At 57.5% G+C, this 25,450-nt stretch overlaps 1 protein-coding gene across 7 annotated transcripts in view; it reads right to left on the minus strand.

Moving 5' to 3' along the window:
• Window positions 1-11,150: 11,150 nt before the first annotated feature.
• Window positions 11,151-25,450, minus strand: part of CMKLR1 (chemerin chemokine-like receptor 1) — a 33,644-nt gene continuing 19,344 nt past the window's right edge. For 6 of the 7 annotated variants that reach the window (XM_079762594.1, XM_079762596.1, XM_079762597.1 and 3 more), the window contains 2 exons: window positions 15,570-15,645; window positions 11,151-14,949 (listed from right to left, as the gene is read on the minus strand). In XM_079762594.1, the coding sequence (XP_079618720.1) occupies window positions 13,831-14,946 (1,116 nt within the window). In that variant the 5' untranslated portion in view covers window positions 14,947-14,949; window positions 15,570-15,645 and the 3' untranslated portion in view covers window positions 11,151-13,830. Of the gene's footprint in view, window positions 14,950-15,569; window positions 15,646-24,291; window positions 24,399-25,450 lie in introns of those variants that run through there. The other variant, XM_079762598.1, reaches the window with a different exon arrangement.

The raw sequence follows: 25,450 nt of genomic DNA on the forward strand, positions 1-25,450 counted from the left end.
GAGGGACTGGAGGGAGGGGCAGGTACCCAACCTGTAACCATAGTTACCTGGGCCTCCAAAACGGAGAATGCCCAACCCTTATCCCAGACCTTCTGAAGCAGGTTTTCAAAAAAGCCAGGAGTCGGTGGGAGGGAGGCTGTGGGCCTGCGGGAGGCAAAGTTGTGTTCCCAGTTGCCTTGTTGGTAACTCCTGGCCCGTCAGGCACCAGGACAGCAGGCGCCCACAAAGGATCGTCAGTATCCTCCATGCACCCCTGGCCTTCCATGCATTATGATCCACGCATCCCTGGCCCTAGCACGGTACCTAGCACATAGTAGGTGCTCAGGAAATGCTTGTTGATTTCCTGAATCGGTGAATCAGGAATATTAAAGATGTTCAGAGAAAAGCGGCCAGTCATCAGCTGAAGCAGGCCCGAGTCATGCCCCTCACTGTCTGGAATTTTTTCCTCCCACTCCCCCACTCCTCCCCCCCCCCCCCACTTGAATCCTCAGACCCCATGAGTGGTGTGGTGTGGCCCACTCATACTGGCTCTCAAGAGCCAATGATGCACATATTCTCTCAAGCTCACACTCAGTTACATCACATTGGTAGCTTGAAACTGGCCACAGTGAGAATATTTACACCATGGCAAATGGCAAATGCAACAAAGGCAGGATTTTTAGTTTTGGTTTGGGGTGTTCTTTTTTTTGGGGGGTGGGCAGAGCCGGTTGTTAAGTATTCACCAGCACACAGCTGCCCAAAGCACACAGGCACACACGGTGCCATTTCTTGTCTTTTCTGCGGCTCTATTCATCGTGTCCCCTCCACCTGGAAAGCTTTATTCTGGCTGATATCTCTGCCCCCTTGAGACTCAGCTCTTCCTCTTCCAGGCAGCCTCCCCTGCTTGACCCAAGAACCAAATTCAGCAACTTCTCTAACCTCTGCCGTCGCAGCTCTGGCTGGACATGGCCATTGTTCTGATCACTTTAGTCGTGTGTGTGTGTGTGTGTCTGTGTGTGTGTGTGTGTGTGTGTGTGTGTGTGTGACCAGGGCATGAACTCTGTCAGGGCCTTCACCTTTGGATTTCCAGGTACCGCCTGGCACAGACTAGGGGCTGAGCAGATATTTAGCCAATCAGAGGATGAATACATCGATTACATAGAACACCATCCACCAACCTCTCTCAGCCGTCACGAACTTTGGGATGAATGGATAGAAGGACTCACCTGCCCAGACAACGGCCAAGAAGAACGGGGAATGTAAAACCGCGCACAGGGATGATGGCCGCTAACACGTATTGAGTGCTAATGACACGCTGGGCGCTATGCTAGCCCCTTCCTGTGTGTCCCATCACTGGGAGACCGGGACACTAGGTCTCCCCATTTGACAGTCAGGGAAACCAAGGCTCAGAGAGGTTCAGTAGCTCACTCAGTGTCACACAGCTGGGGATGATAAAAGTGGGCTTTGAACTCAGGCAGCCAAGCCCCAGTCCCTCTGTCTAAACACCACACTGCATCCCAGGGGAGGAATGAGCCCACAGCCAAGAAGGGAGGGATGGATCTGGCAAAGCGACATGGAGAAGACAGCTGGCCTTTGTGGGGCTGCGGACCCCGAGGTGGGGTGGGAGGAGAGAGAGACAAGGCCGTCACTCGTGCAGCAGGCTTGGAGCCGGAGCCCCCGAGGACTTTGGGTTCTGGGAGCGGCAACGTTGGTTTATAGGTTCCCATGGCAACTGCCAAGCAATAATCTCATACTCCACACAGCTCAGTGATTCTCCAGAAATTCTCTCCTTTTTGCCTCCACGGCCGCCCCTCCCGGCTGACGGAGGCAAGGTGACAACTTCGTCCCTAGGAGAGACGGTGATGGAGAAGCAAGGATGGCCTGAGACCCTTTTATGATGGCACTGTGGAGGGAAATTTGCCGGGGAGTGGGGGGCCAGAACAAAAGAGAAGAAGGGGCTTAAACCCTCGAAGTGCCCATCGTCAGACTGGGAAGGGACTGCAGAAAGGGCTTCTCAGATCAGCTTGCAAATCGCATGAAAGCCGCGCATCGTCTCCCCAGGAATATGTGAGCATACACGTACACCCCCCACACAGAGTCTTGCATATAGCTACAGGCGGCATGTAGACCCCTCGGGACCAAAAGCGGGGAATTAAAAATCATCCTGATCTAGCCATTTCCAAAGCAGGGCAACGGAATCCTATCGTCAATCAAAACCCAATGTGAAACCCTAATCTCTAAAACAGTGGCTCTCAATTGAGGGGGGGGGGGTAGTCGGTGTGGAGATTATGCATCAGGGATGTTTAACAATGTCTGGAGATAGTTTTTGGTTTTGCTAGGGCTGGGCCTTACCAAAAAGGAACAGACACCAGATCTCTCTTTGCACCCTGTGAGGACACAGCAAGAAGGCGGCCCTCTGCAACCCAGGAAGAGAGCCCTCAGCAGGCATGGACTCGCCCTGCACCTGACGTCTCTCAGGAAAAGGGCATTGACGGGGCTGGAGGGAGGGGGGCCTTTTCTATTTTGAGAAAAGGTGGGTCACCTGGGCTACAAGGGCGGCTGCCGGGAGGGACGTGTGTGGTCTGGGTGGGGTCTAGACCTGAGAGCCGGGAAATCGGAGCCGGAGGGAACCTGGGAAATGAATGGCACAGACCCTTCAATTGATGGGGAGAGAGTGGGGCGCTGATAATGGGAAGAACTTGCTGGGAGGAAAACCAATGACGATGATGAACAAACACGAGCTGGCATTCATCAAGAACCGAGCCGGCACGGGCACTCTGCCAAACACTGTAGGAGCTAAATTAAATCCCCACAGCCACCCTAGGGCATTTTCCCAGATGGGGAAACTGAGGCTCGGGGAGGTGAAACCACTTGACCAAAGGGAATAAGAGGCAGAAGTTGGGATTCTGTGCACTTATCCGTTTATGAATGTTTAATCTGAGCAGGGACAGCTCTCCTCTGCTCCCCTGGGCATTGCGAACCGGAATCTTCTGGAAGGAAGCCAGCACCTGGTGTCCAGGGCTCTGGGGTCCAAGGAAGCAGAAAATCCGAAACCTCCAAGAGCCCTCTTTTTGCTCCAGCTCCTCCCAAGCCAACCCTCCCCTTAATCCAATTAAAACGGACTTGTTTATGGTTAGCAGCTCTTTATTTGGTTTGTTAAAAAAAAACAAACGTGCACCTTACCCAGAGGCCTCTTTGTCCCCTGAACCAAAGGCATCCGATAAAACTATTAAGTCAAATCCAATGAACCGCAGCTGCTGCGGCTGGCGTTTGGTGACGCAGGGCAGCGGGGAGGTGGGGAGGGCAGAGTTTGCTGGGGAGGGGGGGACCGGGTCTCCTCGGCTGGCTCCGCACACAGCATTCAGAGTGTGGGCGGGAAAAGGGCACCAAGGCACATGGGCCCTGTGCCACGCCTGTTGTGTATCATTTAATGACCTCAGGAACTCCGCAAGGTGCGCGTGATTGGACCCGTTTTGTAGGTGAAGGAACGGAGGCTCAGAGAGGTCACATGCCTGGGAAGCGGCCGAGGCGGGATTTGAGGCCTGATCCGTCTAATCCCTGGAATCTTGGAATGTCAGAGCTTAAAGGGCCCTTCGAGGTCGTCTGGCTGAGAGGAAGGCTCTGGAAACACACACACACCTGAGTCCCCACATCCTCAAGACACAGCCACGGCCGCCTCCCAGGGCTTGGGGAGGAGCCAGTGGGATGATGTGCAATGGAAGCACTTGGCACAACATGGGCACTTGGCATGTGCTCACGTCTGACACGCACTCTTTTTTAAAAATATATATTTTATTGATTTTTTCAGAGAGGAAGAGTTAGAAACATTGATGAGAGAGAAACATCCATCAGCTGCCTCCTGCACACCCCCTACTGGGTATGTGCCCGCAACCAAGGTACATGCCCTTGACTGGAATCGAACCTGGGACCTTTCAGCCCGCAGGCCGACGCTCTATCCACTGAGCCAAACCGGTTTCGGCGGACACACACTCTTGTCAAAACCCTTCCTATGTATCAGAAGGGAAGGTCGACGCCCAGAAGGGGAACGTGACCCCCTCAGGTTACGGAGAAGCCGTGACGGAGCTGGACGTGGGTGAAAGCCCGCAGGGCAGTCATGGGACAGGAACGGGTGACCTTCAGACAAGCTGGGGTGCCTCCCCCCAATTCTCGCTGACAAGAGGGCAGCCAGGGGCGGGGGGCGGGGGGTGGGGAGGCGCAGGGGAGCAGGTTATATTTGGGAGCAGCCAAGCCCAGAGCGAAGTCCACGTTCCACGGTTTCCCACTCACGCAGGACCGGGGAGGAAGGGCAGAGGGCTCTCGGGACCTCCAGACCCCTCCCCCTCTGAGACCTTCCGACCAAGCCCCACCCTCCACGCACCCAAAACCACCTGGGAGAAAGGCAGGGCCGGAGGCGTCTTGGAGAGGGTGAGTGTGTTTACCCAGGGGAGACTTAGCCTAGGAACCTGTGAAACAGATATTTGGACTAAAATGGTGAAACTGGTTAGATACGCGTGGGAGGGCTGCTGTAACAAAGTACCACACACTGGGGGAAGGGGGTGGGGGTGGGGGTGGAGGTGGGGAGAGCTTACACCACAGAGATGTATTGTCTCGGGTCTGGAGGCTGGAAGTCCAAGGTCAAGGTGTCCGCCGGGTCGTTCCTTGAGGGAAGGCTGGCTCAGGCCTCCCTTCTCGGGGTACACGACCATCTCCTCCCGGTGCTGCTTTGCCTCCTCTTTTCCTCCGTGCGTGTCTGTGCTCCAATTTCCCCTTTTTATATGGACGCCAGTCATATCGGATCTGGACCCAACGGAACGACCCGATTTTAACCTGATGACCTCTGTAAGGCAGGTCCCAATCTGAGGTCCTGGGGGTCAGGACGTGAAGATATGAGTTTGGGGGGGACACCATGCAACCCATAACATGGATAGCGCTTAATTGTTTTGGTTCCCGTGTTGTTTGGTTGCCAGTGCTGGGTGGTGTGGGAGGGGTTGAGAGGGATGTCGTAGACAAGACCAGATCGGCTACCCACAAAGAAATCACACACCCACGCTGTAGCCAAGCGTTCCGGGTGCAACTCCAATGCATAATTTAGGCAGATTTGTGCAGCCTCCTGAATCAATGGCCTGGATTGGGCACGGCCCCCGGAGATAACAAAGCAAACGCCGTCTCGTTGCTCCAGTAAACGGGAAAAGGAAAAACAACAACAACATTACAACAGCCCAGCCCCTGTGGCTCCGTCGTTGAGAGTCGGCCCACGAACCCAAAGGTCGCTGGTTCAAGTCCCGGTCGGGCACAGCTGCTGAATTCCCAAACTCACGCAGGTGTTCCCGTTCGGGAAGGAATGCACCTTCCTCCTTGCTTCAGCCACGGGGCGTGGAGGCTTCTGTTACTTGAAGCCAAAAGCGTCCTCACGGAGAGAAGTCATCTTATTTCCTTTGACTTTGGCTTGGTGTGTTTCAAGCTGTGGGTCTAAAGAGCTGTAAGTCCAACGAGCGTGGATAAGAAGGAGTTTTTTTTTTAAATTTCTTTATTGATTAAGGTATTACATATGTGTCCTTATTCCCCCATTACCCCCCACTCCCCCCATTCATGCCCTTACCCCCTCTGTTGTCTGGGTCCATTGATTAGGCTTGTATGCATGCATACAAGTCCTTTGGTTGATCAAGAAGGACTTTCATTCGTTTCCTTTATCTTCCCGGCCTTGGAAGTGGCGCCGGTCTTCCTATCGTCCTGCTTCTCAAGGTCCCGTGGATGGAGGTGTCTGGACCAGCATGTGAGGAAAAGACTGGGATGTTGCTGGGAACGGATGATCACGTTGCAGAGCGGGGAACAACGGGACTGGGCGCAGGGGCACCTGGGTACCGGCCCTGGCTCACCTCTGACGGGACTAGTTTCCCATCAGGGATCTCCAGCTCAACCTCGTCATCTGGCACGCTAAAAACGAGCAAGCTGTTCCCATAGAGCCTTCTGCGTCCTTGAAGGCGCCATGGTCCGGGGGGCCAGGACCAGGCTGACCATCAGCAAGCAGAAAGGGGTGACATCTTGGATTCAAACCGCTGAAATGGTCCCTTCGGGTTCATCGAGAACACCCGCTCCACCCCCGGTCTGTCCCTTCCACCTGCCTCGGTGTCTGCAATCCCACTTCGGCCTGCCGTTCTTGTGGGGAAAGCCGCGCCATCTCCCTGCTGCTCTCTCAAAGGAGGGAGGAGCTTTGGATCGGATCACTTACCTATATTGGGGGGACTCGGGGATGGGGAGCAGTTGCTGACAGCTGCACCCTGGCTCCCAGAATCGATCTCGATTCAGCAGCTCCAGCCGAGATGGGAGTCTTCGCTCTCCAACTCCCGAGAGATCCACGGCTTTAAGCAGAAAGCCTTCCTCCTCTCTGCTCTGTACTGATTTCTCTAACTCAGGCAGCAGAATATCGAGGGAAAGAGTAGAAGCCACAGAGCTATCCAGAGGTGGGTTCAAATCCCAGCTCCGCTACACACTAACACCTTGAAAGGTGTATGAAAGCAAGGATGGCGACAGCTGTTGTGTCTCCCAGGGCCTAGCACAGCGACTGGCGCACAGTAGGTACTCAACACAAATCAACGGGTGGATAGCTGCATGGTTCCGGGAAACTCACTGGACCCCTTTGAGCTTCAACGTCTTCATCTCTAAAATGAAGTTGGGTTTACCCTTCCGGTTTCCAACGAGGATGAAATGGGATGATAGATGTGAAACTGCCTCGGCTGCCTGTCACCAAGCCTGAAATCCCATCGCCCGTCACTCCTGCCCAGTAAGGCACTGGAGCCTGGGCAGTGCCCTGGGCATTGTAAACTGCCTGCCATGCCCGGCTGGCGTGACTCCGTGGTTGAACGTCGACCTATGAACCAGGGTGCGGGGGGGGGGGGGGGGTCACAGTTTGATTCCCGGTCAGGGCACGTGTCCAGGTTGCAGGCTCCATCCCCAGTGGAGGCCATGCAGGAGGTGGCCGATCAGTGATTCTCTCTCATCATTGATGTTTCTATCCCTCTCTCCCTCTTCCTTTCTCTCTGTTAAATCAATAAAAAAAAAAATATTTTAAAACAATGATAAGAAATTGCCTGCCATAACCAGGGGCTCACAGGCTATTCCCAGCCACCAGCCAAGGCTCAGAACCCCCTTTCCCACCTTCCTGTATGTGTCCCAGCTGCTTAGCACCCGCACCCGGGAGACACGACCGACGCCAGAAACTCATTCTGTCATCCAGATGTTTGCTCCATGGGCACCAGACCTCTGCATGACGGAAACCACGGAAAAGATAATCCCGGGTCCCGCCTGTCCCGGGGCCAGGCACCGGGGCTCCCGGGACACCTGGGGTCAGGTACCTGGCTGTGCTTTCTGCTGTCGCTTCGCCCAGTTCCCAGCACAGACCTGGCGCCCAGTGGGTTGCTCCATCCACGATTTCAAAGTGGAAGGATAAACACAGGAAGTCTGTGGTCGTCAGAGTTGTACCAGCCAAATCCTTGATAGAGTCCTGGGCCAGAAGAGAATTACAAAACAATAGGAGGAGGGGGTGGAAGCGAGGGGGGGGGGCGCGGAGGAGGGGGAAGGCATCTGATTTCTTTATTTTCAGGCTGTAATAATTAAGACAAAGGGGAAAGGAAAGGCGGAGGGAGGAGAAACATCCTTGGTGTGAAACGAACAGAAATCTCCTTCCTGTGTGACGGCTCCTGAGGGTCCAAGGGAAAGAATTCTGGCTTCTCCAGTTCTGACGAAGCGACCTGGGGCCTCAGTTTCCATGTCTGTGAAATGGGGATAATCCCACCCTTCCCAAGCTTCATCGATATGGGGGGAAAAATGCGAATATACTTGACCAACGGTGTACCATAATAGTGACTGTCACGAAACCCGATGGTGATGAAGACACAAGTAACATCAGCCTATGGTCATTCATTCATTCATTCATTCATTCCACAAAAAAAGTACAAGCACTTTTCCTGTGTAAGCACCGCTCTGGGTGCTGGGGATACAGAGCCGAGCAAGACCGACATGGTCCCTGCCCTTGACCGAGCTCACACCGCGTAGGGGGCAGGCAGCTTCCAGATGGCAGGAAGTACCGTAATGAAAATAAAATAAGGGCTCTAATAGGCAGTGGATGGGGGTGGAGCTGACTTGAAGTGGGGGGGGGGGGCAGGTGAAGAAGGACCTCTCTGAGGAGGTGACAGGTGAGCTGAGACCTGGAGGAGGAGGAGGAGGAACGGGTCGTGCCCACAGTGGCCGGGAACAGAGGGAATCGTCCATGCGAAGGCCGAGGTGGGAACAGCCTTGGGTGCATTCGTGCTGCTGCTGTTGAGCTGCTTGTTTCTGAGAGGCAGGCGGGCTGCAGAGCAGCAGGAGGTGCAGATGGAGGGAGCAGTCCTGGAGTTTGCATGGTTGTACTCGGTGATGGAAGCCCCTAGGGCTGCTTCGTGGAGAGAGGGCTGCAGGGGGCAAGCCTGGATATGGGGAGACCAAGCCTGGATATGGGGATCCCCATGTAGATGAAAGAGGGTGGCGCACGTGAGGCCCAGCATCTGCTAAATGCTTACACGTGGCATCTCATGTCATCCTCACAGCGGCCCTGTGAGCAGCTGGTTCTTATTATACCCATTCCACAGGTGAGAAAGCTGAGGCTTTGGAAAAGTTGAGGAGCTTACCAAGGTCATAGAGCCTAATTCTAGCCTTAACTCGAGCTGAGGTAGATGGTGGAGCTGGGATTTGAGCCCCGGCGGTCTGACTCCTGAGCCCAGGTGATCCTGTGTCATAACCATCTAAGTCCCTTTGAGTCGGGGGACAGGGTTGGGTGACCCCTGGGAGGGCTCAGTCCTTCCTGAGGCTCTTGGATGAACCCTGCAAGGGCCTCATTCCGCTGTGATATTCTTTTGAATCAGAGAGAACCCACTCTGATTCGGTGCAGAGCGCCAATGGGAGGGAGAAGTCACTGCTGAAGACATGAATTACTTTACTCTCAAAAACCCTTTTATTGAGGCGTAACTTGCTGTAGGAATTGCATTCATCTTATACGTTCAGACAAGTGAGTTTTTTAAAAAATATATTTTATTGATTTTTTTTTACAGAGAGGAAGGGAGAGGGATAGAGAGTTAGAAACATCGATGAGAGAGAAACATCGATCAGCTGCCTCCTGCACACTCCCCACCGGGTATGTGCCCGCAACCAAGGCACATGCCCTTGACCGGAATCGAACCTGGGACCCTTGAGTCTGCAGGCCGACGCTCTATCCACTGAGCCAAACCGGCCAGGGCAAGACAAGTGAGTTTTTACATAGAAACTCAGCCTCGGAACTACCACCTAGGTCCTGATATCGAGTGGCCCGCCCCTGTATCCAGGACAGTTTCAAGGGTGAAGTTTGTGACTCAAACACAGCGTAAACCTGCCCCGTGCCAGGTTTCCCCAAGATCTCCAGCCAGAATTTTGCTGGAAACTCCCTAGTGACTCCCAGATCCTGGGCTGGGATCCTTCAGGGCAGATCTGTACCAAAGGCCTTGCCCACAAACTAAGACGTGAAGAGGGTGGCTTGATGAATGCCCGGGGGGGGGTGGGGGGGGTGGGGGTGGGGGGAAGGGCTTGGTGAATGCCCAGGTCTCTAGCACGATGATGCTTTAAAAGGGCCTCCCATGAGCATTTTCATACATATCTCTTCTCACAGCAGTCAGTGAGCCAGGAGGTCCCCATCTTATTTGCAAAAGAAAAAAAGGCCTCAGTTTCACCATCTGTAAAATGGGGAGATGGGAAGGGATGCATTTGATGAAGTAGAGTCTCTTCTAAACTCTAAAAGATTCCCAGGACTGTGCGGAAGTGACAAACACCATCCAGACACCCTTCCCTCCTTCCCAAGGAGAAAGCAATCCCTCACGTCCCCCCTCTCCCCTCTCCTCAAAATCCGACACTGGGGATTTTGTCGTGCGCCTTCCTCGTCCCACGGAGGAGTCTGCTCAGAGGGCAGCTTAGGTTTGCAGGTTGCTTTAGAGTCCAACGCTACACTGGGGGTCGAATCCCAGCTGTGTCCCTTATTAGCTGTGTGACGTTGGGCAAGTCGCTTCGCCTCTCTGAACCCCCCATCCCCTCATCTGTACATGGAGATAGCAATGGTCCCTCCCACAGAGGTTGCTATGGGATTCAATGAGAAAATGGAAGGAACGTGCTTGGCGATGCCCCAGCCTTGGACATGCTCAGGTCAGATTACCTACTGGTATTATTATTGTTGTTGTTGCTGTTGTTGAAGCCCTGAGCACAGGAACGTGCCCTAGAGGCCTGTGTTCCCTCCTCCCTTCACCTCGCACTCACAGCCCATTGACCCTGTCTTTAGGGCAGTAGCTGGCTGACGTGCCTCGGGGTATCCCCATCTCCTGGGGTGGGGGTGGGGGTGTGGCGGGGAGACCTCTGGAAGATCCCCCCAGGACAGAACTCAGTTACCTCCCGGTGACACCCACGTCCAAGCACTGGGGGTGCTGCCCGCACAGATTCCCCGCGGCCCCCGCCCGCACTTGCAGCATCCACGGGCCTCCGCTCCTTGTGGGTTAATCTATGTATTATTTATGGGGCTTTACTGTGTGCGCGCGCGCAGAGGGCTCCCCTGGGAAACGTAATTGTGCACGGGGAGGCGCATTTGAATAATATTTACAATTAAGTTCCGTCAATAGAGCATCGCAACCGAGGCCCCTGCGCGGCTGGAATGGCCCCCGGGCCGGCTTCCCACGAACCACGCCCCGGAGGAGGCGTGGGGAGCTTGGCAATCTCTCTCCAACTGTCCGCCCACGTCTCTCAAGGTCGACCTTTGCTCCCAGAGTCCAGGCATCATCACAGGAACCCCTTCCCCCACCCCCTCCCAACCAGAAGGGCCCAGGCATAAGGCAGGAGGCACCATTTCAGTGTGCAGATCTGAGCACATCACTGTTGTACGGGCTGCGCCTTCATCCAGGGTCCCAGGGTCCCAGGGTCCCAGGGTCCCAGGGTCCCAGGGTCCCAGGGTCCCAGGGTCCCAGGGTCCGGTCCTGCCTCCTCTCCATCCTGTGTACCCATGATCAGTCGACCGGCTCTGCCCAGGTGGCTCCCCTTCCAGACCCTCACGTTCGCTCTGCTCCCTCCCACGTCCACGCTGCTCCCCCCCCCCACCCCCGGCGCACCCTCTCCGCGCCTCCCACCACACCAGTGCCTACCTCACCCTCGCATCTCAAGCATCTCTCCCCCCCGAGAAAGTGTCCCTGGCCTTCTGGCCGGGGTCAGAGCCCTCTCCAATGCGCGTGAGGCACTGACGGAGGCTGCTTTCCGTTTAGAGAAAAATGGTTGTTTTGTTTTTTTAATTATTGGCTATTTCTCCAACGAAGGAGCTGACGAGGACAGAGGTTGTATGTTTGGATCGCCCTGTCTCCCCAGGGCCTAGCCCAGCCTGACAACAAGCAGGTGTTGGATAGATGTTGATGGCCTGGGGGAACGGGTGGATAGGTAAGAGAGGGTTGTGGACATGGATGGGTGGGAGGAGGGATGGATCTGGGGCAGAAAAAGGAGGCCCGACCCGAAGGAGGAAAACAGCTGGTTTGGATTTTGCTCCTGTTCACCGGCTTTTCCCAGGACAAAATGATTCCCGGCACCGCCCCCCCCCCCCCCCCCACCCCGGGGCGGCCTGGCCTGCACGCGGCCCAGCCAGGAGGAGTGAGGCTCCGAGCCGAGGAAGCGGCCTGTCCTGGGGCTCAGAGGCCCAAGTGGCGGACTGGCGGCGGTGGCTATTTCTGGGACCTGGAGCCGGTCCCACACCATCTTGCGCCTGCGTCGCTTCACCTGTGACGGTGGGGAGGGGACGGTGGAGACGCGGGGCAGTATGTCAAGCCCCCCCCTTTTTGCTCTCAAACTGTCCAAGGGCAGGTTGCTTAAAGCAGGCGGAGGCTGCTCGTGGGGGACACAATGGAGCTGACAAGGGAAGGAACAGTTTGTCTCCTAATGAGGTGTGATTCCAAATCGCCCGTGGCCTGGGGCGCTTGCCAGGCGCTGGGAAGACATCACAGCTGCTCGCTGCCTCTTGGAGAACTGGCTTCAGGATGAAGGGATGAAGGGAGGGGGAGAAGGCAGCCCTCGGAGACCAGAGGGCCTGGGCCCACGAGGGGCTGCCTCCCGCCTGTCCCCGCTGCCTTCCCCCGCTGCCTTCCCCCGAGGTCGATGGGTGCAGGAGGGGGAGGGAGCCAGTGGGTGAGTGCGGATGGCTGTCCAGGAAGCTGGAGGGGCAACGGCATTTTCTTTGCCAAGCGGCGTCATCTTTTGAAAACGGTTTGCAAAGCTGACTTAAAAGGCCATGACGACGTTTAGATTAATCCGCTGAGGCACATATATATTTATGGTCAAGACCCCCAAGCCCCTCTCAAAACCTTAAGACTCTGCAGCTGTATTTGAGCCAAACGAGACCTAGGTTCAAATCCAGGCGCTGGCGGAGACCAGCTGGGCGCCCTCAGGCCAGTCCCTGAACCTCTCTGAGCCTCAGATACTTCACATGTAAGAGGGAAGTCACGTGTCCTTGTACCTAACGCGGGGCAGCTGTGAGGCATACTAGTCAAGGAGATACCTGTGCAGGGCTTATCATGGGAGAGCTAAATAAAGGCAGGCTATCGTTATAGTCTAGAACATTCTCAATAGATACATTCTCTATAGGGTCAGACAGAGCCTCTGGCTGGCTGTGTGTGCGGTTGGGCCAGGTGTCCCAGGTGAGAAGAGGCTACAGGGCTGCGCTCAGGAGCTCCGTGCCTCTGGCACCCCACGGCCTGCTTGCCTCCCAGGCCTGCCTCCCAGAGCACAAGGTCAAGGTCAGGCTCCAACCTCCGCTTCAAGTTCAGCGACTGGGCCCTTGGACGCACTCCCCAGCCGCAAGGCACTCCACGCAGCTTCCTGCGGTTGCCTGGGGACTGGTCTCCAGCAAGGCGTGGAGGAAGTGGAGGAGGGAGAGGAGGGGCCCGCCCTGCTCACCTCTTGCCCCGGAGTGGAGTGTTTCGTTCTGAGTGGCTCCAGCCAGAGCCCATAGATTAGGGAAGGAGAGAGGAACCCCTGGGGAGCGGGTGGGGGCTGCTGATGAAGCTGCCCCCCTCCACCCAGCATCCCCAGGAACAAGTTGAAAGTGAGAACAGGGGTTGGGGGGAAAGGACTAGCACCACTCGCACCCCCAAAATAGCTCAGCACAAAGCCCATGGGAAGTCCATTCTCCATTCTCCTCCCAGGGACACCCCCCCTCCCCGATGAGCCCTCATGGCCCCTCAGGGCCTGTTCTTGGTGTTCCTGGGAGAGCGGAACACAAAGGCACGGCCCAGGGCTCATCTGTCACCTTCCTCTCCCAGGTCCCTGTGCATTCCCCGTGCCCCAATCCAGAGGAGTGGCTTGAGGGGTGAGACGTCTGTCTGACTGCTGGATAGGTAAGTAGGGAGAGGCGTGCTCTGCCCTCCTCTGCTCACCCCTGGGATGGGACCCGGTAGAGTGTCTGTGTCATTTCCGGGGAAGCGCACAGTAGGTAGCATCGTCTCCCTGTCTCATTCTGATCGCGGTCCACGGCACTGCTTTGGAGAATTCTCCCTCTTGTGCTTTGCGTCGTTGTCCTTGGTCAAGGCTGGTCTCCCAAGGAGCGTGGGACGCTGGTCCAAGGCCGTGGGCCCCGGGGCATGCCACGCCCACCATGCCACCGGGAGAAAGGGGTCCCGAGCCCTGGGTACCCCGGCTCAACACGCCGTCCGCCCCGGGTGAAACGCAGCGGGCGTGGGTGGGCGCTGCGCAGGCTCCCGCGGCGGCGGCCTTGGGAAGACAGCGCCTTGGACGCCGAGGTCGGGGGTGTCTGTCGGGGTCTCCAGGCGAGGCTCAGAACATGCTGGTCTCCTTCTCGTTCCTCGAGGACCTCTCGTTTATGGACGACATCCTGGTGGAGTTCCTGTGGCTGTGGTCGGGGGACTGGCCCGTGTCTTCACTCAGAGCGTTGGCCAGGCGGGAGAAGAAGGCCACCCGGAACTTCTTGAAGTCCTGACCCATGAAGGCGTACAGGATGGGGTTCATGCAGCTGTTGGCAATGGCGAGGACCGTGGCCAGGGGCAAGCCCAAGGTGAAGATGGAGGCAGGCACGGAGGCGTGGTGGAGCTCCAGGAGGTAGAGGGTTTGGTAGGGGCACCAGCAGAGGAAGAAGGTGATGATGATGGTCAGGATGATCTTGAGGGGCTTCCTGGTCTTGGCCAGGCGGTTGCGCCGGAGCTTGCAGACGATGGTGACGTAGCAGGCCGTGATGATGAAGACCGGGATCAGGAAGCCACAGAGGAAGCGCAGGACGCTCACCGCCAGGTGCCAGCGGGACCCCAGGGAGCCCGGATGGGGGTGAGCGAGCCCCGGGGGGGCGTGGGCCTCCGCCAGGCTGAAGTTGCTGAAGCACGCTATCTTCCCGTGCACGAGCACCGTGTCCCGGAACACGAGGGAAGGGAGGCTCAGGAGGGAAGCCAGGACCCAGATGACCACGCAGGCCGCGTAGACCAGCCGCACGCTGCGGTGGTTCTGGGACCAGACGGGGAGGAGCACAGCGACGCAGCGGTCGAAGCTGATGGCCATCAGCAGGAAGACGCTGGTGTGCATGTTGTGGTTGAGCAGGAAGTTGCTGAGCTTGCACAGGGCCGTCCCGAACACCCAGTGGTAGTCCATGGCCACGTAGGCGATGTGGAAGGGGAGGAAGAGGTTGAACAGGAAGTCGGCGATGGCCAGGTTGACGAACCAGATGGTGTTCACCGTCTTCTTCACCTTGAAGGCGGCGATGAAGATCACCAAGCCGTTGCCCAGGATGCCCAGGCAGCAGATGATGCTGTAGACCGCCACCAGGAAGATCCTGAACGCCCCACCTTCCGGGGGTGGGAACTCCTCCAAAATCACGATGGCCTCGGAATCGTCGGGGTACTCGTCCTCGTACCAGTAGGAGGTGTTGTAATCCTCCCCCTCCATGCTCTGCAAGGGGAGACCGGGGTCGTGAGAGGAGCCTTGGACTGCAACTGCCTTCAAGAGGCCAGCCAAGATCAGCAAGCCCAACCTGGTTCTCCCTGGCAAGGCACAAGGCCGGTTCCTTAGCGTAACTACTTCCTGTTTTGCTATTTTATTTACTTAACCAATAGCCGGCCAGCACCTTCTACACACCAGGGACTATCCTGAAGCCTTGACATACACAAACGCTCTTCATCCTTGCAAAAGCTCAGCGAGGTAGATGGGTGAGGAACCCCATATCACAGAGGAGGCAACAGAGGCACCGAGAACTTAAGTGATTCGTCCGAGGTCCTTCAGCTGAGAGTTAACCCAACTTCAGAATCTATCCTCTGGACAGCCGTGTTTGGCTGCCTCTCTGGAACCTTCCCCTCTCCCTTACGGTCTAGTGGGGGAGACAAACATTCACCCGCAATCCCGTGATCGTGGGAAAATTGGGAGTGACGACGCTAAGTGCAATGAAGGGGGGGTGCACAGGTCCCAGCCATGTCCCCAAGGCCCAGGGGACAGCTACGCGGTGCTCCCACATTGTCAGTGGACCCCAATGGCGCCCTTTGGAGATAGGAGCTCAGACCCCAGGAGTCCCTCACCGTTCACTGTTAAGGTGTCCGACACTCTCCGGGGTGGGTCCTCGGCCCGTCAGTCTCCGTGCACAGCTGGAAACACCTGCAGGGAGAACAGGAGGCAGCCGCTGGGTCCTGGTCTCAGAGCCATAGCGCTGGTGCACTCCGAGAAAGGCCCTCTGGTCGTCACCCCCAATTCACGGAGAAGAATGGGCGATGTACAGAGGCGAAGCGCCGAGCCTGAGGTGACTCCGCTGACGAGCAGCTGAGCTGGAATTTGAACCCAGGACCCTGGCGCCCCGGAATCCCTGCACTTCCCACCACCAAGGCTCCTCCCACCTTGACAAACGGGCTCCACGCAGGGAGATGTCTGAGCCCAGCGAGACCGCCCATCGGCGCTTCTTCATGACCCAACACCCCGGCCTCCCTCCATCTAAATTCACCGCCGGTCCTTCGTGGACTGGAGGTTACATTTTATTGCATCTGATTTTATTCAACAAGAGCTACTTGTAAAATTCCATTGAGGACTCTGGGCTCCGGGGACTCCAAATTGGAGCTGGGGGGTCGACCCACTCCGCAGGCTGGGAGCAAATTCCAGAGGTGCCCAGGCCTGCAGGCAGGAGGCGGCAGGGCCGGGATTGGAGCCCCGTCTGCAGAACGGGGGCTCTTCCCATTGCTCCATGCTGCCCCCGAATCATGATCTGCTGACTGGGCGTCCACATCCCCCGTGCCTGGCTGTGCCGGCCCCAGGGACAAGGAAATGGCTCTCCTAGCAGACAGGCTGCCTGCGCTCCGGTCATCACCTCCACGTCCCAGGCGGGAGCGGGGAAAGGTGCAGGACGGGCCTCCACGGAGCTCACCGTCGGTTGCAAGGCGCCGGGCCGAAGAAGTGCTCCCTGGCCTGGGAGTCGGAGGCTTCCTCAGGCCCCGGGAGGCTCACGTTTTGACCCGTTCGCTGAGCTTGAAGGACAATTCTGAGATGACAGAAGGAGCCCTAGCCGGTTTGGCTCAGTGGATAGAGCGTCGGCTTACAGAACGGAAGTGTCCCGGGTTTGATTCTGGTCCTTGCAGGCTCGGTCCCCGGACGGGGATCGTGTGGGAGGCAGCCGATCGATGTGTCCTCTCTCCCATCGCTGTTTCTCTCTGTGTGTCTCTCCCCCCTCCCTTCCACACTCTCTGTGATCAATGGAAAAATATCCTGGGCTGAGGATTAACAACAACATCCACAAAAACGATGACAGGAGGAGGGAGGAGGGTGGGCCCCACCTCCCAGCATGCCCCTCTGTTTGGCAGTCGGGCTGGGGGTGTGTCTGAGCCCGTGGAGGAGGGTGGAAAGGAAGGGGGACGCAGGGTCGAGCACTTGGCGCTGCGGCGTCTGCAGAGACGCTCTGGGGACACGGATGACGTCACGTCTGGCTCTCTGGCTGGGCTGGGAGCAGCTCAGGGTCAGGGGCCACCTCTTTCCATCTCTGAAGGGGGGGCAGGCTGAGCCAGCACAGGGGGGCGCTGACATCTTCTGGGCATGTCTGCCTGCTCACCCCTCACCCCTCCTCCTGAGAACTGAGTGAGTCAGTGTCCCCAGTTGGTATGTGTCCTCCCCCCCACACCCCAGTCCCTCTGCTCTCCCTGGGTGGGGACCCCAGTCACAAGCTTGCATTTGGCCTCTCCTCTGTCCCCACAGACATCCCTCCTGCCCTGAGCTCCTTTCTGCCCCCCAGACGAGGTAGTTCTAGGTTGAATGGCCAAGGACACCGATTCTGGGCTGCCAGGCATCCAAAGCCTCAGTCTGTATGAACTTCCTATGACCTTCTCTGCACCTCAGTTGTCTTACCTATGAAATGGGCATGATCACAATCGTTTGGGATGGTGGAGGGGATTAAATGTCACCTGCAAAGTACTTAGAATAGGATTGTTACTGGGTAACTATGTTGTTATTGTTTTTATCACTGTTCTTTTTAGTGTTATTGTTATCATGACGATGATTATTTCTTAGGCTTCCACTCTTAACCCCCGCCTAAAATGGCCTCAGCCTGGGAAGGTGGGAGGGGTCGGGAAGGCCAGAGGACCAATGCTTCCTGCCCACTAGTCTCCCAGCTCTGGGTTCAAGGGCAGGTCAAGGGCAACACAGGCAAGGATTTTGGTTTCTCTAAACTCCAGTCTCCTCATCTCTCCAACGGGGGGTAAGAACCCCTCCCTCCTGTTGTCAAGGAGAGTCATGTGAAATGAGAATGGATCCTTTGCCAACTGTAAATTGTAAAGAGCTAAAAAATTCTAGTTATTCGTATTTCTTAAACCCTCACAACCAGGAAGCTCATGAAAAAAGTACCTATCTATCTATCTATCTATCTATCTATCTATCTATCTATCTGCAGCCCTGCACACGAATCCGTGTGCTAGTAGCTCTCTGCCACCCTCCTGTAGCTCCCCCTGCCCCCCCTCATAGTTTGCTGCCCTGCCCCCTCCTGTAGCTCCCCTGTTTCCCTCCCCCTCCCCCTCCCTCCTCATAGCTTGCTGCCCTGCCCCCTCATGTAGCTCTCCGCTGTCTGCTTGTAGTTTGCTGCCCCACCCTCCTGCAGATCCGTGATCCGGTCATTACGCCTCACAGCTTAATGGATAATTAGCATATTCCTCTCTTATTCTATAGGATAACATATGTATACACACAGGTAACATGTATTTGAGTATTCACTATATGCCAAACACTGCAATGCAAGACTCCATGCAATGCTGCCAACCACCCTGCAAGGGTGTTAGTTTGCAGGTAAGACAACTGAGGTTCAGAGAGGTGAAGCAACTTGCCCGAGGCCACACAGCTGGGAAATCTGACTCCAGAACCCGACTTCCAAGTCTCATGCTCCCTTTGTTTCCCTGATGGCTAGGGGGGTCCTCAATCCCGCCTCTCGGAGTCCTATAAGCCTCAGCCTGGAACTCTGAGAGCCCAGACCTTCCTCACACTCTTGATCCTCCATGGAGCTGCCTTCCCCGAGCCACCTCACCTTTCCTCAAAGGCTCCATGAAAATCACACCTGCAGATGTACGTCCTGGTCAAGGCAATGCCCCCCTGCTCTCTTGGGGTGCCCTTATGAAGCCCCCTTCCCAGTGAGAAGTGCCTTTGAGAATTCAGGGTAGGGAACACCATTGCTTCCCCTGCAGAACTGGCCTGCTTCCTCATTCTTGAAAATCCAGGTCCTACCACGGATCACATTTCCCTTTTTGACGTGGCCACAAGGAAGCTCTGAATCACATTTGCAGGTCAACAGCAGCAGTTCCATTGACCCTGCTGGTCTGTAGGTTTTTGCATTGGTTTGGGTTGGTCCTTATGTCTATAGCTATTATACTTGATATTGGTTTTAGTTCCTTATAATACACTAGAGGCCCAGTGCATGAATTCGTGCACCCGTGGAGTCCCTCAGCCTGGCCTGCGGGATCAGGCTGAAACCAGCTCTCCAACATCCCCCGAGGGTCCCAGATTGCGAGAGGGCGCAGGCCAGGCTGAGGGACCCCACCAGTGCATGATCGGGGCCGGGGAGAGACCATGGGAGGGCTCCAGGGTGTGTCTGGCCCATCTTGCTCAGTCCCCATCAGCTGGACCCCCAGCAGCAAGTTAACCTACCGGTCAGAGCGTCTGCCCCCCTGGTCGTCAGTGCATGTCATAGCAAGCGGTTGAGTGGCCTTAGCATATCATTAGCATATTACACTTTGATTGGTTGAATGGATGACTGGACGAAGTGACACTTAGCATATTCGGCTTTTGTCATATAGGATAATAAGTGATCGGTGCACACAATAGCCCAAACACTACACCAAATGCTCTAATTGCATTAGCTCACACATTGCCGACAACTCCTGGGACCAGAACTGTTATTGTTCCCAATGTAAAGGTGAGGCGATTATCACACAGTCAGCTAGCAGCCAGTGCGTGCCCAGATTGCTCTGACTCAGAGCTCTTACCTGTCTTGCTTCCATGTCTGTTCACACCTTTCCTGGTGCCCCACCCGCCAGGGACACCACCTCCTTCAGATCTTTTTCCCCAGCCCCTCAAGGAATCCGCCTTCCCCAGTTTTCAGGAAAGCCTGGCTGAGGTCCGGGGCACATGTGAGAACCATTTGCCGAAGGCAGCACCGTCCATTACAGCCCGGGGGGTAGGGGAGCCTGTGATCAGCTTGTCCCCCTTTCCACCCTCAGCTCCCCAGAGAGCCCAGGGAGCAGATGAGGTGTCCGGGCTGGGCTCCCAGATTCTTCCTGTGACCCTGAACTCACACCCGATTTGGAACTGGGGCCTAGGTCTTCTCTGAGGCTCCTGGGACAGACCCCCCAGGGCAGCCATGACCGTCCTTTCCTTGGACAGCTCCCAGAGGTCCCTAGGAGAAGTTGCCAGGGAGAATCTGATACAGAAGGCAGGAGATCGGCTGGGACACCTGAGCAAGTCGCTTCCCCTCTCCGGGCCTCAGTTGTGCGATCTGTAAAATGGGAATAATAGTATGTGCCCCACCTACTTCTCAGGGCTGCTGGGAGGGTGAGCTCGCGTGAAAAAGATGAGCTTCTGGAATCAGGACTGGGAGGGAGACAATCTCTAGACTCCTCTCTTTTTGTGACTCTTTTTTTTTTTTTAAATAACTTTACTTGGAAATAAGTACAGACTCACAAGAAGTTGCAAAAATAGTACAGAGCGGTCCCGCGTACCTACCACCCGATGGCCCTCCGGGGCTGGAAGAGAGGGGGGCGGGTGAATGCTGTGCGGCTGTTAGAAGCGACAGATTATCTAGGGCGCATACCGCATAGCGGAATGCAAGCACCCTGAGGCCACCTACCCGCCCAGCACGGAGTCCTTTGGAAACAGGCTTGCCAAAGCAGCCACACGCACAAAACAGTATGCACTGCTTTTTGATTTTTGATTTTTTTTTTTTTGCAAGAACATGGTGGAATCACAAGATACACATTGAACCAATTAGGATACACACTGAACCAATTAGAGTGGTTCTGTGGGAGCGGAAATGGGAGGGGGGGGGGTAGAAAGCGGGGCTCAGAGGAAATCAGGGCAGCGAAGAAGGAAAATAAGACCAATGTGGGGCTCCCAGAGGCCAGTGGTGACGCAGATGGAGATGGACAGAGGGGTGTCATTATATCAGCCCCCCCTCCCCTCCCGAGGTCCACAAACACCCAAAGCCAACAAACGGGCACCCCAAACCCCTGCCTGGGGTTCTGTTTGGGCAGCGCCTGGGTCACTGAACCCCTGATGAAGCCACATGGGGCAGGCCCAGGGCCAAGCAAGCACCTCGACCTTGCCCAGGGCCCCACCCTCACAACCTCCTCCCTCGTCAGGCGGGCAGTGAACTTGGAGGAGCCAGGGAAGTCACCCATCGGCCCAGTTGGAGGCGGCTATGCAGTGGCCAAGGCCCTGGCACCTCTTTGGCGAGCCTAGCCCCTGCCAGGGACCAGAGGGTCACCAGGCAGAAGGTCCCACTGCGGATGGCCCCGCCCTGCCCACAGCCCCGCAGACCCTTGCTGGGGGAGGGAGGGGTGGACCGAGGCTCAAGGTCACATCTGGTCCTCCCACCACCGAGAGCAAAAACCTGAGACAGATGCTCTCTGCTTAATTTTTGTTAAGCAGCCATGTCTGCATGCCAGGCACGGTTCTCAGCACTGTTACAAACCAGGAACCCGGGGCCCAGAGAGGGTCAGCGAGGTGCCCAAGGTCACACAGCTAGCTCACAGTAAGCCAGGCAGATCGTATTGGTCCCTCTGAACAGAAGAGGAAGCTCAGAACCTGCTGAACTGCCCAACCCACTCTCTGTCCTTGTCCGCTGCTGGACTCCACGGAACGTCCCGGAATCCTCGGGTCTTTGCCCCGTGGAACCTCCCAGGAGCCTCCAGGAGATCATTCTGGAAGGGTTCTGGGTGTGCCTTGGACGGACGGGGGGCAAGGCGAGGCTCCGCGTTCCCTGGGATTTTCCCTCCGGCCCCTCTGCGTCTAGTTAGTGGCCCAAATGGGAATGCGTCTTGATCCCAGAAGCTCTGAGGAGCGGGCTGCGGGAGCAAAGCTCATTCACTCGTCCATCCTTCAAGGACGCGTGCAGCCCACGGCTCCTTGGCCCCAGCGAGGAGGCTGGGGGGCGGCAGACACGCTTGTGACCACCTGGGCCTCCCCCTACGCCTGCAAGGTCGCTGGCGTCAGTACTGATCTACCAAGGGGGCGGGGGTCACGTGCCCGAGGTCACTCACCTAGTCAGCGGGGACTTGAACCCAGGTCCTTGGTGACTCCAGGGCCCCACCTCCTCCGGCTGCTGCCCACCTGCCCCCGGGCCCTCAGGCTCCGGGGACGCAGGGCTGAGAAGCATCTGGGCCGCAGAGGCGTGCCTGGGGCTTCCTCTCTGGACCACTGCCCAGGCCCTTTAGCCAAGTGGGCACCCTGAGTCTGCAAAGGACTCGCTCCCGCCCCGACCATAGCTGTCTGTCCGTGTCAGTCTGTCCCATGTCTCTCTTGTCTCTGCCTCTCTTTCCGATCTCTGTGCGTGCCTCTCTCTCCACGTGTCTCTCTCTCTCTCTCTCTCTCTCTCTCTCTCTCTCTCTCTCTCTGCCGAGTCTCCCTGTCTGTCTTCTCTCTCTGTCACCCTGTCCCTCCTTCTCTCCCCACCCTCCCCTCGGAGAGGCTCAGCAGCTCCTCACCTGCCCACATCACTCACCTGTGTGCCCAGCCGCCCAAGCTGCCCGCAGCCACTCACCGGCCCTCCCCACCTGCTGCTCTCTGGGCAGATGGCACTAACTGCCCCTGGTGGCGGCCCCGGGCCAGCAGGCGGCTCATCGGCCGGCCCCGTGGGAGCCCACAGGCGCCTCATGGGCCAGCCGCGGGGCGTGGGAACCTTCGGGGAACCGGGAGGCCCTTCCCCAGGGTGTGGCCTGGCTCCGGTTCCCTTTTACCCCCACCCCCAGCCCACCCCAACAGCACGGAGGCCCCGCCTCTGCGTGTCTCGGCCTCTGAAAGGCTTTGAGGGGCTGCGAGGCCCCTCGGAGGGCATCCTATTTGGGGGCTGGGGAAACCGAGGTCAGGAGAGAGCACGTGAACCTCCCTGAGCCACCCAGAAGAGGACCCCGGGCTGTCTTGGCTGTGGCGGGCGCGTCCCCAGAGCCTGGGACACTCCGCCTGGCACCTGCCACCCCGGAGGCCTCTGCACAGGGGAGCATCCTCCGCGCACAGCTGGAGGGGGACCCCGCTCACGCATCCGCTCAGGATGTGAACCGGACTCCCTGACCCCTTTGCTATTCCGACTGGTCCAAGAGCACAGCCTCAGCCAGCGGCGGAGACGTTCCAGAGCCTTCCAGACACCACTCTCTCCCGGTCCCAACTGTCCGCCTCGCCCCAGCGACGTCCCCGCGTCCCCCAGGCCGGGCGGTTGACTGCGGGTCCGGGTGCCTTTGCTCCCTGCCCGGGTTCCCGCCTGGCCCACCCCCAGTGTCTCACCCTTCCGGGCAGAGAAAAGGGGCCTCCCACCCCCAGGTGGCTCCAGGAAACCCCTCAGGGCTCCAGTCCCCGGATCCCCAGCTTTGAGGCACCCCGAGACCCCGAAACCCCAAAACCACACAGCGCCAGCTGCTGTTCCAGCGGTGCGCCTGGCCGCCAGCCCCGGACAGAATTAGCTCTGCGCTGGGAGCGTTTCCTCCCTGGTCCCACGCCCACACCAGAGCGCACGCTGAGTCACCGCCGCGGGTGGAAGGCGCTGGCTGCCTCGCCGGCTGCCCACTTCCTTCTGGCTGAGACGGGGTGCGCGCAGGGGTCGGCGAAGCCCGGAACTTATGCCTCTGGACCTGGACAGCCCACCTGCTTAGAGGCAGGGGCCCCCCAAAACCTTCAGTACCTGGGGAGAGCCCAGAAGCGGGACACCCCAACCTCTGCCATGCCTGGCGTGCCCCCGGAGGGCGCCGCTCCTTTCTACCCTATGTTAGTGACTCCTGGATTTCTTCCCCTGACTTAGTGTTCTTTAGCCTCCTTGCATTTTACTTTATTTTCCTTATGCCTTCTATATATGTCCTTGTAGTCCCAGCTATTTCTTTTGTTTTGCACTTTTATCACCCTCCCCCGTCAATCTCCATATTCTAATCTGTTGAGTTTCTCCAGCTTCTTGCTATCCAAGTATCACTCACTTGGTCACCCCCAAACTCACTCCCTGCGGCTCTGGGCCCTGCCCGCTGACCCACAGGAGTGACCCCACTGGGCTCCTTGCCCTCTGACCTCTGGGAGTGGGGGTTGCAAGGCAGTGGGACAGCGAGCCCAGGCGTTCACTCTCCCAGCTCCCTCCCTGCAGGGTCTCCATCAGCGGACCACGGCCGTGCCCCCCGGGGGAGGCAGTGACCACTCTGTCCTCGGCCCTCGGCCTAGGACAGGACAGGAGGGTCTCCGTGCACCTTAGACCTTGAATCGCCGCACTGTCCCTCACACTGCCCGCCCTTTCTACGGCCCCCCCTTTTCCTCAGCTCTCACCATTCACCCCATGTGAATGGCTAGCTTGTGTCCTGCTGAGACCCTGAGGGAGGGTCCAGACTGCCCCTGCCTCCCCCTCCCGCACCCCATATCTGTCCGATCCGACCCCTGGTCCCCTAAACAGCTCACAAACCTTGTCACTGCTGCTCCTGGATGACTACGACAGGCCCCTAACCAGCCTTGCGCCGCCACCGGGAGTTTATCCCCCCCCCTTCCCCCCCCACCCCCCCCTCCCCCCGCCAGTAGCTGGCGAGGGCTTTTTAAAATGCACACCTCATCGCACGACTTCCTGCTTCTACGTTCTCAGCTGCTCGCCGGGCCGGTATGGCTCAGTGGTTGAGCATCGACCTACGAACCAGGAAGTCACGGCCAGGGCATAGGTCCCTGTGGCGGGCTCGATCTCCGGTGTGGGGCGTGTGGGAGGCAGCCGATCGGTGATTCTCGCTCATCGTTGATGTTTCTATCTCTCTCTCCCCTTTCCTCTCTGAAATCAATAGGAATATATTTTTTAAAAAAGATAACGTTCTCAGCTGCTCCTCTTACCCTGAGAAGAACACCAGCTCCTTACCCAAACCCCTAAGGCCCCAGCAGTCTGGCCCCTGCCTACCCTGGGACTGAGCGAAGGCCTGACCCCAGCCCCAGCCCCCACCCCCTGCCCAGGTGGAGTCCAAAGCCTCTTTGCAAACCCTATCTTATCGCAGACCCGGCCGCCGTTCCCAGCCACAAAAAGGCCCCAGCACCAATGTTTGGATAGAGGTCTCTCCTCCTAGGCCAGAAAGCCCCTCGGCCCCCAACAGGGAGTCCAGCAAACAAACCCTCTCGGCCACTCCGCTTGCGTCCGGAGCCACGGGGCAGAGGGCCTGTGCCTCTCCCCAGACACACGGCCCAGCCCCCGCAGGCAGCCTGGCAGCAATTAGTCTCTCTTTCTCAGATCCCCCAGGACTGGGAGGCCTGGTACCCCATTCGCGGAATCCCCCGGAGGCAGCCAGGCGTCCACGCATGCAAAGAATCCCAAGCCGTGAGCGCAGTGCGTCTGCGAGGCAGCGTGTGCGGGAGGGAGTTCTCTGTGGTCAGGGTCGGCTGCCCGTGGGGGTCACCGTCTCCCCGGGGCCAGGCGCCAGCCCGCACTCTGAGGGTTTGTGGTGAGGCGGGATAGTAAGAAGCTAGGAAAATGCCTGCGCAAGTGGGATGCGGGCACTGAGATAGGCGAACCCACAGGCCGGGAAGTTCACCGCCGATGCAGAAGGTCACTGCCCTGGAGATGACGGCCCGCCAGGCCTCCCTTCTAGGTCAGCCCCAGGCCCCGAAAAGCAGCTACGCCAGGTGGGTGAGGGACCCTCGCCCCAGCTGCCAATCAGCAGAGACCATGCCCCCGAAAGAACACATCTGGGAAAGTTGACAAATATTCTGCCGACACCCTCCCCTGCTATCG

Source organism: Cnephaeus nilssonii (assembly GCF_951640355.1).
Source record: "Cnephaeus nilssonii genome assembly, chromosome: 22".
Classification (NCBI taxonomy): Eukaryota; Metazoa; Chordata; class Mammalia; order Chiroptera; family Vespertilionidae; genus Cnephaeus; species Cnephaeus nilssonii.